The 15,789-nt window shown below is 41.2% G+C and overlaps 1 protein-coding gene across 3 annotated transcripts in view; it reads right to left on the reverse strand.

Annotated features, from left to right (window-relative positions):
• The window catches only part of SH3KBP1 (SH3 domain containing kinase binding protein 1), a 329,446-nt gene that overhangs the window by 190,295 nt on the left and 123,362 nt on the right, over positions 1 to 15,789 (reverse strand). For all 3 annotated transcript variants that reach the window (XM_043459437.1, XM_043459434.1, XM_043459435.1), the window contains one exon: positions 12,859 to 12,982. In XM_043459437.1, the coding sequence (XP_043315372.1) occupies positions 12,859 to 12,982 (124 nt within the window). The remainder of the gene's footprint in view (positions 1 to 12,858; positions 12,983 to 15,789) is intronic.

Genomic DNA, 15,789 nt, shown 5'->3' on the forward strand with positions numbered 1-15,789 from the left:
AATTTTTAAAAATAGTTTTACTGAGCTATAATTTGCATATCATAAAATTCACTCATTTTAAGTGCGCAGTCTGATGGGTTTTATGTATTTACAGAACTGTGCAACCACCACAACAGTCTAATTTTAGAACATTTCTGTCACCCCAGAAAGAAAGCTCATGCCCATTAGCAGTCACTTTCCGTTCCCATACCCAGCTCTGGGCAAATACTAACCTACCTTCTGTCTATAGGGATGTGTCTATTCTGGACATACATATAAATGGAATCATACAATATGTGATCTTTCCTATCTGGCTTCTTCATTTAGCAGTGTTTTCAAGGCTCATTCATGTTGCAGTATGTATCAGTACTTCATGCTTTTTATTGCCAAATAATATTTCATTGTAGAGATTAAACCACATTTTGTACATTCATTTATCAGTTGATGGGCATCTGGGTTGCTTCCAATTTTTAGCTATTAGGAACAATGATTACTATTAGGAACAAATGTTACTATGAACATTTGTGTACATGTTTGTGTGTGGTTTTCCTTTGGTGTGATATGCTGGGTCATATGGTAACCATACTTAAAATTTTCCAGAAATGCGACACTGTTTTCCAAAGCAGGGGTACCATTTTATAGTCCAACCAGCAGTGTGTTATTCATAGTATTCCCTTATAATTATTTTAATTTCTTATTAAATTATAATAATTAATTTCTAATTATAATAATTTAATTTCTCCAAGATGAATAGTGATGTCCCTTTTAGTTCTTGATCACCATAGCTAAACTTTTATCAATTTTGTTGACCATTTCAGAGTCAACTTCTAGTTTCAATTATTTTCTATATTGTTTTTCTAGTCTCATTCATTTATTTCCACTCTGAGCTTGATTATTTCCTTTTTTCCACTTGCTTTGAGTTTAGTTTACCCTTCTTTTTCTAATCTCTTGGTGTAAAAAGTTAGGTTATTGACAATCCCACTTCCAGCTTCTATTTCAAAGGAAAATTAAATCACTACCTCTAAGAGACTGGTTCCAAATAGGAAAAGGAGCATGTCAAGGCTGTACATTGTCACCCCGCTTGTTTAACTTATATGCAGAGTATATCATGAGAAACGCTGGGCTGGAGGAAGCACAAGCTGGAATCAAGATTGCCAGGAGAAATATCAATAACCTCAGATATGCAGATGACACCACCTTATAGCAAAAAGTGAATAAGATCTAAAAGAACCTCTTGATGAAAGTGAAAGAGGAGAGTGAAAAAGTTGGCTTAAAGCTCAACATTCAGAAAACTAAGATCATGGCATCCGCTTCCATCACTTCATGGCAAACAGATGGGGAAACAGTGGAAACAGTGGCTGACTTTATTTTTGGGGGCTCCAAAATCACTGCAGATGGTGATTGCAGCCATGAAATTAAAAGACGCTGACTCCTAGGAAGGAAAGTTATGACGAACCTTGACAGCGTATTAAAAAGCAGAGACGTTACTTTGTCAACAAAGGTCTGTCTAGTCAAGGCTATGGTTTTTCCAGTAGTCATGTATGGATGTGAGAGTTGGACTATAAAGAGGGCTGAGCGCAGAAGAATTGATGCTTCTGAACTGTGGTGTTGGAGAAGACTCTTGAGAGTCCCTTGGACTGCAAGGAGATCCAACCAGTCCATCCTAAGGGAAATCAGTCCTGGGTGTTCATTGAAAGGTCTGATGTTAAAGCTGAAACTTCAGTATTTTGGTCACCTGATGCGAAGAGCTGACTCATTTGAAAAGACCCTGATGTTGGGAAAAATTGAAGGCAGGAGGAAAAGGGGACGACAGAGGATGAGATGGTTAGATGGCATCACCAACTCTAATGACATGGGTTTGGGTAGACTCCAGGAGGTGGTGATGGACAGGGAGGCCTGGCGTGCTGTGGTTCATGGGGTTGCAAAGAGTCGGACACAACTGAGCGACTGAACTGAACTGTACTGAAGAGATACCTGCACCCTGATGTCCACTGCAGCATTATTTACAATAGCCAAGACATGGAAATGACCTATGTGTACATTGATGGAACAATGGATTTTTTTCCCCATTTATTTTTATTAGTTGGAGGCTAATTGCTTTACAATATTGTAGTGGTTTTTGTCATACATTGACATGAATCAGCCATGGATTTACATGTATTCCCCATCCCGATCCCCCCTCCCACCTCCCTCTCCACCCGATTCCTCTGGGTACTCCAATGCACCAGGCCCGAGCACTTGTCTCATGAATCCAGCCTGGGCTGGTGATCTATGCACCCTAGATAATATACATGTTTTTTGATGCTGTTCTCTCGAAACAATCCACCTGCCTTCTCCCACCGAGTTTCCCAAAAGTTCTGTTCTGTTACATCTGTGTCTCTTTTTCTGTTTTGCATATAGGGTTATCGTTACCATCTTTCTAAATTCCATATATATGTGTTAGTATGCTGTAATGTTCTTTATCTTTCTGGCTTACTCCACTCTGTATAATGGGCTCCAGTTTCATCCATCTCATTAGAACTGATTCAAATGAATTCTTTTTAATGGCTGAGTAATATTCCATGGTGTATATGTACCACAGCTTCCTTATCCATTCATCTGCTGATGGGCATCTAGATTGCTTCCATGTCCTGGCTATTATAAACAGTGCTGCGATGAACATTAGGGTACACGTGTCTCTTTCAGATCTGGTTTCCTCGCTGTGTATGCCCAGAAGTGGGATTGCTGGGTCATATGGCAGTTCTATTTCCAGTTTTTTAAGAAATCTCCACATTGGAACAATGGATTTTTAAAAGTGATACAAACACAGGTGTGACTGTGCAAACACACTGAGGAATATTATACAGCCATAAAAATAAGGACAATGTGAATGAACCTTGAGGGCATTATGCTAAGTGAAGTAAGCCACAGAAAGACAAATCTTACATGTTCTTACCACTACACACACAAAAAAGGTAATTAAGAGGTGAAGGATGTATTAACTAACCTTATTGAGACAAGCATTCACAATATGTATGTATATCAAATCATTATGTTACACACCTTAAACTTACACAATGTTATATATAGCTCAAAAAAAACTGGAAAAATAAGGTATTCACTTGCAATGTTTTCTTTGTGAATATAGCCATTTGCAGCTATAAATTTCTCTAAGTACGCTTTAGCTGACTGCAATAAATTTTTGAATGCTGTGTTTTCATTTTTACTCATTTTGAAGTATTTTAAAATTCCCTTGTGGATTCTTCTTTGACCCACTGGTTATTTAGGAGTATGTTGTTTAATTTCCATACATTTGTGAATTTCCCACATGTCTTTCTGTTGTTGATTTCTAATTTCATTCCACTGTGGATGGAGAACATACTTTGCATGATTTTAATCCTTTAAAAATTATTAAGAGTTCTTTTATGCCCTACCATATAGTCTAGAGAGTGCTCTGTGTGCATCTGATCACTGGCCCCTTCATGGACACATTATTAATATTTTCAAGACATCAATAATTTCTTCCCAACACTCTGGGGCCCTACTAGCAGTTTATTACTTTTAATAACAACTACTACTATATTCAGTGAGTGATGCCCCACACTACTATTACCAACCTCTGCCCCCAAACTTCTCTTTTCTAATTTTTATCCTCATAATTTCCCTAAGGGAATTAACAAGAGTAGCCTCTCCTTATTTTCCAGATTAGAAAACAGGGTATGAGATTTGCCCAAAGTCCCACAGAAAATTTGGGGTGTAGTGGAAGGGGTTCTGGACTCTGCCCCCAGCCATTCTTCCTGCAACAAGGCCCTGCTGTCACTGAGCTTATTGAGGTCTTCAAAGAAACATAAATGGAACAAGAAGTTCAGTCCCCCTGGAATGCACTTCCCCCACCACCTGCACACATACACACACCCAGGGGAACCTTCAGCTGTCCTTTCCTTCCCTTTCTAGTTGCAGACAAAAGGGTGGCCCACCCAGCACTGCAGCTGGGCCCGCTGTCAGTCTGACCATGGCTTAGGAAGATAGGCCATGAAACATCCTCATTGTTCAGGGCCTAGCAGTCCCAGAGCCTCACAAGCACAAAAACCCACAAGCCCAACGACTGAACTGTGGCTGCAGATGGCATCAGGGGACCAGGCTGTGATGACAGACCAATACGACCAATCTGTGTAATTAAAAGAGAATGAGGAAGCTTCTGAAGAAAAGGCCCCCTTTCCAGGGCTTTCTCTACAAGTGAGGACAGCCAGTGTCCCAACAGAGGACCTCCAACAAACTACTTTCAGTTAACCTATCAGCTCTCTTTTGAGAACAAGCTCCCTTTAGAAAGGAGAAGCCCACGTGGGCCTCAGCAAAGGACAGCCCCCCAGATCAGAGGGGTGTCCTTTCAGGTCTGCAGAGCAGAGACTCCATGTCCTCTTGCTTGGCATGTTGACAAATGGGTCCCTGAATCAGACCAAATCCTGGGCCACTATCAGGGACCTCAGTCACATCAGGAATTCTATGATTCTATAACTCTGAAACTGCAGGCTACATGGCTTATTCTCATGGCCCTATAGGTGGGTTCACTATCTGAACTCAAAATGCCCACGTCTTTCACAAGGAGTGGGAAAAAATGAATAAAGTTCTTCTTCATGTCTAATCAGGTTTTAATAGAGTCAAGAAAAGCTAAGATTCCCTATATTTCTACTAAAGTGGATAGAGAAGACAATGGAAATGTTTTGACTATGGGGGACCACCGTTCAGTCACCATAATAAAATTCACCACTGGATGCACAAGTTCCATCCTGACTCAAGTCCCAGGTAGACCTGGCCTCTTAGTTCACTGGCTCTGCCCTCTCAGCCCACTTTTCCTGCCAAAACCCAGCCCAGAAAGACACTCCTAGATACGAGGACACAAAAAATGGTCAAGAGAAAACATTTTCAGCTTGTCACTTGAAAAACAACCAAAAAGAATAGCTTTCAAGTTTTAGATTTCAGGAATGTTCTCGTAGCATCATCTAACTTGTTTACTCACAGCCACGGGTTTGAGAAGTAACACCAGTCATTACTTTCAGTGCCAGCATCACCATCTGTACTCACTCATTCTAACATAACCTGTCCAAGGTAGAATCTGAAGATGGTCTGAGACTTGCTTAGATAGTCCTTGCTTTGCATTTTGGAGAAGGCAATGGCAACCCATTCCAGTACTCTTGCCTGGAAAATCCCATGGACGGAGGAGCCTGGTAGGCTGCAGTCCACGGGGTCACTAAGAGTCAGACACGACTGAGCGACTTCACTTTCACTTTTCACTTTCATGCACTGGAGAAGGAAACGGCAACCCACTCCAGTGTTCTTGCCTGGAGAATCTCAGGGATGGGGAAGCCTGGTGGGCTGCCGTCTATGGGGTCACACAAAGTCGGACAAGACTGAAGAGACTTAGCAGCAGCAGCAACTTTGCATTTTAAAGCCCAGCACACCTCAAAGTGGAATCCTAACTAGTCTCCAGTAAAATGTGGTTCGGTGGTCAAAGAGAAGCAGGTTTCCTTATATAGGACATCTGAGTGCCTGCAAGATTCTAATATGTTTATCAGTCTCTAAGAGGGTCTTAGCACATGCATAGCTGAGGCTGAGTTATTAGTCCTGACAGCCAACTTTCTCTCTTTATCTCCTTATCTCTCTCTTCATTCCCCATTTGTGAATAGTTAATAGGGCTACAATTCTACATAATACGTGCTGGGAAATGCTGGTCTGGTTTCTATTCGAGCTTATTTGCATGGGCTCTTCTCTAGTACATGGAAACATACAACACCAACCTCTTTTACAACATGCCTTATAAATATAAACTTGAACACACCAAGGTTCAACTCAGAACTTGTGAAAATAAGCACTGCATACAATGGTGCAATGTGGCTAAACCCAACACTGTCCTTGGACCCTGGTATGTTGCATAAAGCTTGTACAATTCCAGCATTCTGCACCATGTGAATCGTAAACTCATCTACAACATGAGACAACTTCAGTCATTCCCACTTATATAGACTCTCTGACTTTTAAAAGGTACCTCAGGCTTTATGCCAGCAATATAAAATACAAAATAAAAAAAATCAAGTGAGATTTCAAGTGGGTTATGCACTATGCCCAGTGTTTTGAACTCCAAATGCTTTTTCTCATAGAAAGAAAGTCGTAAGTGGTGATTAAGTTCCCAGACTAACCCACAATGTAGCTAAAACAAGGCACATCTGCAATGTCATCAAGTAAAAAAATTAAAACAATAAAATTAAAGAAGAAACAGATTTATTTATCAAGAACACTTATGCTCAGTGGTATATCCAGAGGAGCGTAGAGGGGCAGCCCCTTTCCAAACAGGAAGGGACTTCCTGTAGAGAACTGACAAATGATAATGAAGCCAGCAAACTCAGTTGGCTTTTTATTTCACTACCTGATGACAACTGAAGAAAACATCAGTAATAAAATACTACTCCTTTGAGTAAAACTGGGTTCAACAAGAAGTGAAGCAGTAGTTAGGAGTAGTTGGATGAAGTACTATGAAGGTGGAGACCGTGGCTTACCCACATGGATTTTAGTGTAATTCTTTACTGTGTGCAAATTAGTATCTATGCCTACAGGAGTCCTTTTTTTTTTTTTTTAATGCTTATCAGCAATTATCCTGGTCAATAGGGGTGTAAGAGATGGAACAAGGACAGAGAAACAGATTCTATGAGGTCAACGAGTAAATATTAGAAGAGAAAGAAAGGAGTCAAAGAGAACGCGTGTATAATGTGAGAAGCCATGGGTCTGAGATGGAATTGCACAGACTGAGAACACTAAATCAGAGGAACCAAAGGCATCCTGCACAAGACTCTCCCTGGGAGAAAGAAAAGGTGGGGAGGAGGAGGAGTTTCCTAGGAGAGCCACCAGGTGGAGCCACCACCACAAAACCACTTCAGGGAGGGTCCTCTGGAAGGACTTGGGTTGAAGTCTCAACCATTGACTGTTCCATGGGACACTCATGACTCCACTGTTAATGTTTTATTCCCCAGGCACAGAGATAAAAAAGGAGATAAATATAATAGAAGAAAAATTCTAAAAATAATTTTGTCAATTACTCATACCTTAAAAATTATAGAAAAAACATGATAGGAACATCCTTCTAGAATGACTTCTTTCCACTCTTTTCATCACTAACTCTAGGCCCAGTAGGCAGTACTACTCAGATGAGAAAATGGACAAGAGCAACATACTCTAACACCAATTACTGGTCCTAACATGGGCTCCTAATAAAACATGTCAGAAATGCAGCCAGGGACTAGTTACTGCATAAGACCTCTCCGTGGCCCCTTTACTCTCAAACTTTCAAGAATGAAGGTCCACTGGGGCAAAAGAAAAGACCATAAATGCATATATAGACACATTCAGATAGACATATATATTACTGCATGACTATATATGATATTCATCTACATTCATTGCCAGGTGGCCAGCTTTATTTTTATCTTCCCATGGGTGAAGTGACAGCCAAGAGCTTCCACACAATAGTAATGCCTTCTCTTAACCCTCACTAAAAGCCAGCAATTTAGGTAAAACAGACAGATGATTTGGAAACTTGAAGAAAAATCTGACTCAATGCCCCCATTTTCTGATTCCTAGTTAACTGGAGGTAACTCATATTTGTTTCTCCAAAAAGAAATTTGAAAGGAAAAAAGTCTTGCTTCTAGAAACAAATCCCCAGATCTCACATCTACCTCAAACAACAAAGCACTGGAAAACCAAAGTAGTTGACATTTTCTTTATTAAGGACACACTTGTTCCATCCTTTGTTTACAGTTTCATTTCAAACAAAGAACCCACAGCCAATCGATCCATGCCACTGCCTCTGAGCCAACCCAATAGTTCCACACCAGAATGTGCACATTTATATACACACGCACACACTCACCCACGTTCTGATGAACAAGCCGATGGATACCTCAAGGATATTATTCAAAGTTGCTAAGTAAATGCTCAAGAAATGAAAGCTTGAACAAACATTCCCCTTTCGTATAGTCACGGGAGGGAGGTCACTATGGCCAAATGTGTTTAGGGATTAGAATGACTAGTGCTGAAACTGAGAAGAAACATAAACAGAAGGTGAAATTCTTCTGACAGCTACAGGCAGCAGACCGAAATGGAGAGACCTTCTGTGAGCAAACACTGGGTCCATATTACACTGAGGGGCGTGTACGTAGCCCCAATCCACACATAAAATGAATTCTGGAGAATTTATGCACTAACTTTTAAAGCAACAGTGTGTCACCAGAGGCAGAGCAGCTGCTTGTCCTTCTGGCAAAGAACACTTCTGAATTAAACCTGTCTGAAGGACTAAATATACAAGAAATGAGCTTCAAACAGTCGTGTGCTTCAAAGTCATAGCCACATTACCAACTTGGATAGCAACCCTCCCCCATCTCATCTTGAATCTTATCTCATAGCATCAGCACTATACCTGTTACATAATATCCTTTAAACCTTCAGATCTTTCCGTATTAATCTCTGGAAGGGGCAGTAAAATGCAAATGCATAACAAACCTTAAATAAAGATGGTAAAAGCAGTTTATCTTTTTGAAGGCAGATGCCAAAGTAGCAGAGCGACTTAAAAAGATGATTATAGAATACATTGTATATCAGGAGAGCATAACAATAATAATAATAGCAAAGAATAATAAATGTGCAAAATACAATAGAGACTTACCAAACACTGAATTCATGATAAACTGGAAATAGAAACAAGGACATATAAAGCCAACCAGAAACATGTGGAGTGGCTTCACATTCAGAATGACAGAAGTAAATAAGAGATATATCCCCACTGTGCCAGAAAAAAAGGTATAAGAAATGTGCAGCACTTTCTTAACATTTCTCAAGTGACACAACAGACTGGAACTGCTTACTGGCAGGACCCGCTGGTATTTTTCTAGTCTTTCTCTCTGTCCCAGCACAAAGCACGGGGCCAGGACCACAGTAGGCACACAGGAAACATGTGTTAGGGAATGTCTGTTAGTATCCCAAAGTGAGGAAAGAACAATGTCCAAAATTACAGGCAGCAGGAGGGGTTCAGAGAGAGGCAGCCTCCCCATGAGGCTGCTAATGGTGCAAAAACTGGGAAACAAGAACCCTGAAACAGAAGCTGATCCTCACAGAGGGCAGCAGGGTACTGATTCCAGGCTGGACATTTAACCTATCACATGGATAAACCTTGATGAGAAACACTTATAAGGGTGAAACCAAAAGATTTTTAATTATATTCTACTTCAAGTGGAAAAGAGTCCATATTCAAATGAACAAAACCCTCTTTGCTCATTTTCAAGGATATATTTATTTTATTTGCTGTTAACTGTTAAAGCATCCATTCTGTTCAGTTATGGTTTTAAACTCAAGGTGTGAGTGTCTTTAAAAAATAAACTACCATGCAGTAATGTTAAAATTTAGGAGGGCTCACCACTTTCCTATATGGGTTCTATGATGGAAGAAGCAAAAGAATAAATCATTCTCAGAAGGAAATAGGCAATCTTTTTCTTTCTGGTTCATGAGAATGACGTTTTGCTCCAAGAAAAGTTTTTAGATTTTCTGACTGTAATTTGCTAATATTCTGGAGTCTGGGGAGGATATACACCATCCATGCTTCAAGTTTACATAAAAAATGACCTCTCAGGCCTTGGGGAAGGTTTATTTTAACCAGGAAGCTCCCTCGCTGTGACTCAGGTAAAGCCCAGAGAAGTGGCCAAGGGTGAGAGCAGATACAACTGTCCTTAATAGTGCTAATGCCTGGAATATATAGCTGATGGTTGCCAGGACAACGGGATGATCTGCTTGCTCACTTGCTTGCTCTCTCTCTCTCAATTTCAGTCACATCTTTTACTTAAATAAAAAGCCCGGGGAGTCATTCCAGTACCTCCCTAAATCAACTCTGTAGAGCTTTGCAAAGGTTAAAGCTGAAAACTGAAACTAATCGGTCCCCAAACTCATGTTTCCATGATCCTGGCCTTTTCTCAAGGCTATGAATAGCTCCCATCAAATGTAGAGTATCTTTTGACCTTCTGCAGGTGCCTTGGTGGGGAGGGCAGTGAGCTCATCCCACACCGTGAGCTACTACAACCCATTTGCCCCTGCTGCAAAGTGAGGCACGTCCCTAATGCAAAAACTTCTGGACACAATATTTCTTCAGCTCAGTCTGTCTCAAGTTCGGGACTCAATAAAATGGTTCAATTTCAGACTTTCCATAGAAATAGACTTCAATCTTTATTAAACCATTGCTAAGCCTGTATCAAATGATATAGCCCATATAAAGTAAACAATCATCTCACATTTGATAAAGATGAAGAACAAGAATCTGTGTTAATTCTGTCAAATTCACACAGGGTCCAAGGCTGAACCACAAGGTGAACTCATATACTATAAGAAAAGCTCCAAGTTAGTGAGTCTGAGTAGCCTATTACTACACTCTGAAGGCAACTTCCTTCCATAACAACAGCAAAGACAAAAACATCCAAGAGATTTCTAGGGACAAAGCTTGATGGAAACAAAGGGAAGGAGGAGACTTTGGTCATTTACGATAACTCATAAAACTTGAAAAAATTAGTTGGACGGAAGTGTTTACAAGTAACTAGAATCATCCCACAGATTTAGCCTCTGATCCTTGTTTTAAGGGGAAAAAAGTGGTTTTTCATTAATTTGGGGTGGGAAAAAATGTAGCTTTTGAGCTCAGCACAATGAACTATTTATCTGGCCTGACAAGGCCAATCAATCCAGCTCCCTGTTTATTATAAGGAGTAGTAGGATACTGTTAGCCTTGATGAGTGGGGGCAGGGCCAAAGACAGCCCTGATCCTGGTACACAATTCTTCCCTTCAACTGGAAATTTATGTTTGGCCCAGGTGACCTGGGGGTCAGTATGAAGCCTGGGATAGAATGAAGATGGTTTCTTATGTGTTTCATATTTACAGGACACCCCCAAGTACTAAGGTCTCAGAGTCAATGACAGATTCATTATATAGAATACCTAAGAGTAATAAAAAGTTGATCATAATCAGGTGGAGGCTTAAAAAGGGAATATTAAAGTCAGTAAGCCAGTTCTTTAAATGCCCTTTTCTGGTTAATGAAAATTTCTGTAGGGGACTTCAAAGGTCATATTTTTGTTGTAAAGAGACAATTATCTGAAAAGTTTGACTCTTTCATTGATTTAAAAGTTCTCAGGTAATTTTATCAAATTCATCTGGATAATTACCTTAATTCCTTAATTAATTCCTTATCTTGTTATATTAATGAATTACCTGAATTATCTCTCTTATTTACTTTACAAAAACAGAGCTGGCTGGAAAGGCCTTGCCATTGATCTTTGTGTATGCAATTCCTCAGCCCACTGACCCAAGCAGGATCAGGAGAAATGGGAGGGGCTCAGGTGAGCAAGGGAGGTTTGGGGGTGCAGACCCACACATTGAACTCTAGCTGTCCAAATCCAATGAGTGCAGGCCTCAGGAGTTCTGGAACCTACTTGCAAGAACGCAGGATGGGCTCTGGGCTATGGCTAAAGTTTTAGAGCTAGACAGCCCAAATTCTTAAAACGGGAAATCTCCATTGGCAGGATGGGTTTAAAAAAAAAAAAAAAAGGAAAGAAAAAAAATCCTATAGCTGCTAACCAGCATGGGCCTCCAGCCAATATTTCATCTGAATAATTCAAAAAAGGAAATGTAACCCAGGGCAGCTGGAGAGGGTAGAGGAACAAGCAGGAAGGAAGAGAGACACAAAGATGAGGTCTCAAGCACTATGATCAATGGACAGTTTATTGCACAAAGTCTTACAACATCTAAATTTGATGAAAGATTAGCTGTTCTTCCCCCATGGTTATGTAAATTTGCCTTCTTTTTTAATTTTAATGGAACCCTTTGCTAATACATTTCTGGCTCCTGCTCTTTGACCGGTTCTATGTTTCTCTTTGGGCTTCCCTGGTGGCTCAGAGGTTAAAGCGTCTGCCTGCAATGCCGGAGACCTGGGTTTGATCCCTGGGTCGGGAAGATCCCCTGGAGAAGGAAATGGCAACCCACTCCAGTATTCTTGCCTGGAGAATCCCATGGACAGAGGAGCCTGGTGGGCTACAGTCCACAGGGTCGCAGATTCTCTTTAAGGAAGTAATAAGCCCCTGAAAAGGCTGCCTCTGAAAGTTAAGCTACCTCGGGTGTGATCAGTGTGTGCGTGGGCTGGTCCAATGGGGAGGGAGGGCATGGGAGAAACTAAGGCAAATCAGTTTCCATTTTAGTATAAAATTGAGTCAGGTCATCTGTGTCATCTTATAGAATCTCTCCTACCATTTTAAACAACAAGGTCACAATGGGTGGACAGGGGAGAAAACAAAACTCCAACCAGCCGATACCTGGAAAATCCACCAAGGTGGAGACAAGATGGTGAAAGGTTTTCTGGTTACACAGAAGGCTGAATGAGCTGCATCTCTCTAAGTACTGCCTCCTAAACTGAGAGACAAGGCCTGTGTTTGGGAGCCCAGCAGTCAGAGAGAGAAAGAGACTGCTGAAGTCTGCCCTTAAATTAAGAAGAGAGCATGGCCAGACATGCTCGGCTTAGCCAGCACCATAGCATTTTCTGAAGTCACCTTTCATCCATAAAAATAGACACGAAAGAGAAAGCTAAAGTCCTAGAAAAATTATCATTTAGAAATTTAGTCTACTTTACCACTGTAAAAAAAATTTTCATTAGTTTCCTTTAGTATGGTTATTGTATCGCTACTTGCTGTGTATGACTGTGTGTGCACCCAAAATGTATACAAAACCAATGACATTCAATTTTCCAGCAATTCAAAATTTGATCCAGTTCACCCAGCAGTTATCAGTTTGGGTTTGTGTGTGGGGAGAGAGCTCTCTCTCCTTTGCCATACCTCTCTTGTTGGTTCTTAGAATTGTTTCAGAAGACAGCAAAGCATTTCCACTGGACACTTCGTGCATGGGCTTTTCTGGAGCTTTGCTGGAGAGAGGCTCTTTCTTCATTTCCTTCTTTATTTCCTGTGAGGACAGAGAAAAGGAAAACAAGATTGTAGTTTAACATTTTCAAATGTCTCTATTTTAAGCTTCAGCTTTCTGGAATGAACTACAGTGACCTCAACTCAGCACAACATTTTAGAAACACCATTTCCTATGTGTTTGTTGTTTGTTTTCCTTACATTTAGTAGAGAAGCACCTGGTCCTATAAAGCAGAATAATGTCCAATACAGTGATGCAACTTTCTGTGACTATGGTGAAGTGATCATAAAGGCCACCATACAACTCTAAGTGACAGCCTGTTCTACTTTTTGAACAATGACAAGCTTTGGCCAAGCACAGTCACCCCTCAAAACCTTTCTGGTTTCTATTCTTCCCAACAGGGGTTTAAAGAAGTATATTCCCAAATCACCATTGTGCTCACAGTTACACTAAACCCAAAAGAAGACTTAAGTTCATTTACAGTTACCAAGTTCCTCTGGCTTTTTAATCCTTAACCGAGAAAAATACAGGTAACAAACTAAAATAAAGACTATCGTTCTAAGCCGAGGTCAGCAAACTAAGCCCACCGTGTGTTTTTGTAAATAAAGTTTCATTATAATACAAGCCCATTCATTTCATTTAGGTATTTTCTATGGCTGCTCTGATGCCACAACAGCAGAGTTGAGGAGTTGGAGCAGAAATTCAAGCCCCAAATACCTGACCCTTTACACACAAAGTTTACACGAGGTAGTCTCTTATCAAAGCTCCATTAAGATCTGGATTTTTAAAACCTGATGCCTGATACAATCATTTCAAATTACTTTAATAATTTACATAATTATGTTCAAAAGCATTAAGAGTCAGAAATGATAGTAACTCACAAGCTGCAGATCTGGGCTGGGGTTCTGGGCTTGTCTGGACCCAGGATCACATTGACTTGGGAAGAAGGGAAAGCTAAGCGCCTGGAGTCAAAGCATACCTGGGTGTCAGGAAGGGCTCAAAGAGGAAAGATGTGTTCTTTAGAAAGAGGCAAGAATTGGGCATGGGTCCTTCAATGAATGAACAGGAAGATGGAAAGTTTGGTGGGAGGCCACACTTTGGCCTGGGCAGAGGTGGAAAGAACAGAACAAAAGCTTGTCAAAACATAGCCACTGCCTAGCAGCTTCCTACACACCCAAGTGTTAGTTACCGTATCCAATTCCCCAATTGCTGGCCCTGTGCACAACAGCCTCGCCCTCTCTCCCTCACCAGGGCCCCACCGGAAACCAGCAACTGCGGCTGGTGCTCTGCTAGGGTGAGAGTTTCAGCTGGCGCACCAGGCCAACACAGCATAAAGCTGTGTGCATGCGCGTGTCTGTATACGCACTCCCACCTCAGCAGCCTGGCACCTGCTAGAACAGCAGTTGCTGGGGGTTTGTGCAGCTTCACGGGCAGATGGCATTAGGGGACAATCTGCAAACACTGCCAGCCTGAGTTGCATGAAAGGATGCTTTCTTAGTGATGGCTGCCAGCCTGCTATGGCTCTAGAAATACAGAAAAGCAGCCACCGTGGGGTCTTCTTCCCCAATGGCTGCTTCTTTGCGGGTAGAACAGTTGCTTAAACATCACTCTCCACTGTAGGGTGGGTATGACCATGCAAACATCAATTTCCCAACTGGACACAACATAATGCAGTGATGCAACATCCAGTTTTGCCAAGGAGTGATTCAGAGAAATTCAGTGGGCTGTGGGTGACATGCTGAGTACTTGCTTAGCACTAACCACTAATGGCATGCAGCTGGGGAAGGATGAAGGGGTTGCAAACATGAAAAATTGGGGTGGTCACTGGGGAAAGCCTCAGAAGCCATGGTTGTCAAGAATGTTCACACCCAAGGCTTCAGAGCAGCACCTTATGAGCTTTGAAGGACTGATCTGATGAAGCAGGTGCTTAAGGGCTGAGAAACCAGCAACAGGAGAGGATCTGGTTCATAAATTTCAGATTCTGTGCCCCACACCAATGATTGTTCACATTTGCCAGATACATAAGCCTAATGATGACACAATTCCTTAAGTTGCTTCTTAGATGGAAGCAAGGAGACAAAACCTAAAATATGCCTTGCCCTTTTCCAAAGAAACCAACCAGACAGGCAGCCATAGCAGCTAATCCTGCAGACTCTCCATTGGCCCAACAACCAGGTTCACCCAAGCTCAGTGTAACCTCACCAAAACCAAACATCTTCTCTCCGATCTGCCCCTTCTTTGGGAGCGACAGGAGCTATCCTGCTTGATAGCTCATCATCTGCCCACTTACCCTGGCTGGAAGACTCAGCGTTAACCCTCATATCTAACCAGCCACCCAGCTGGGTTCTATCTACTTCCTTAATCTACTTCTCTCCTTCCCCCCACACTGCCTTAAAAACATGAGAAAAAAAAAAAAACAAAGAATTTGAACAGACATTTCTCTAAAGAAAATATACAAATGGCCAATAAGAACATGACAGGAAGCTCCACATCATTATTCACTAGGAAAACTTAAATCAACACCAAAATGATATACCCTTTCATTCCCACCAAGATGGCTAGATTTTTTTTTTTTTGTAAAGGAATACAAGTGCTGATGAGGACGTGGAAAAATTGGAATCCTTGTACACTGCTGATGAGAATGCAAAATGGAGCAGTCACTGTGGAAAACAGTATGGTGGTTTCTCAAAAAGTTAAACACAGAATCACCATAGGATCCAGCAATTCCACTTTCAGGTAATATACCCCAAAGAGTTGAAAGCAGGGACCTAAACAGATAACTTGTATACTAACGTTTAGTGCAGCATTATTCACAAAAGCCAAAAAGTCGAAACAACACAAGAGTCCAT

This window comes from Cervus canadensis, chromosome X, assembly GCF_019320065.1.
Source record: "Cervus canadensis isolate Bull #8, Minnesota chromosome X, ASM1932006v1, whole genome shotgun sequence".
NCBI classification, from domain to species: domain Eukaryota; kingdom Metazoa; phylum Chordata; class Mammalia; order Artiodactyla; family Cervidae; genus Cervus; species Cervus canadensis.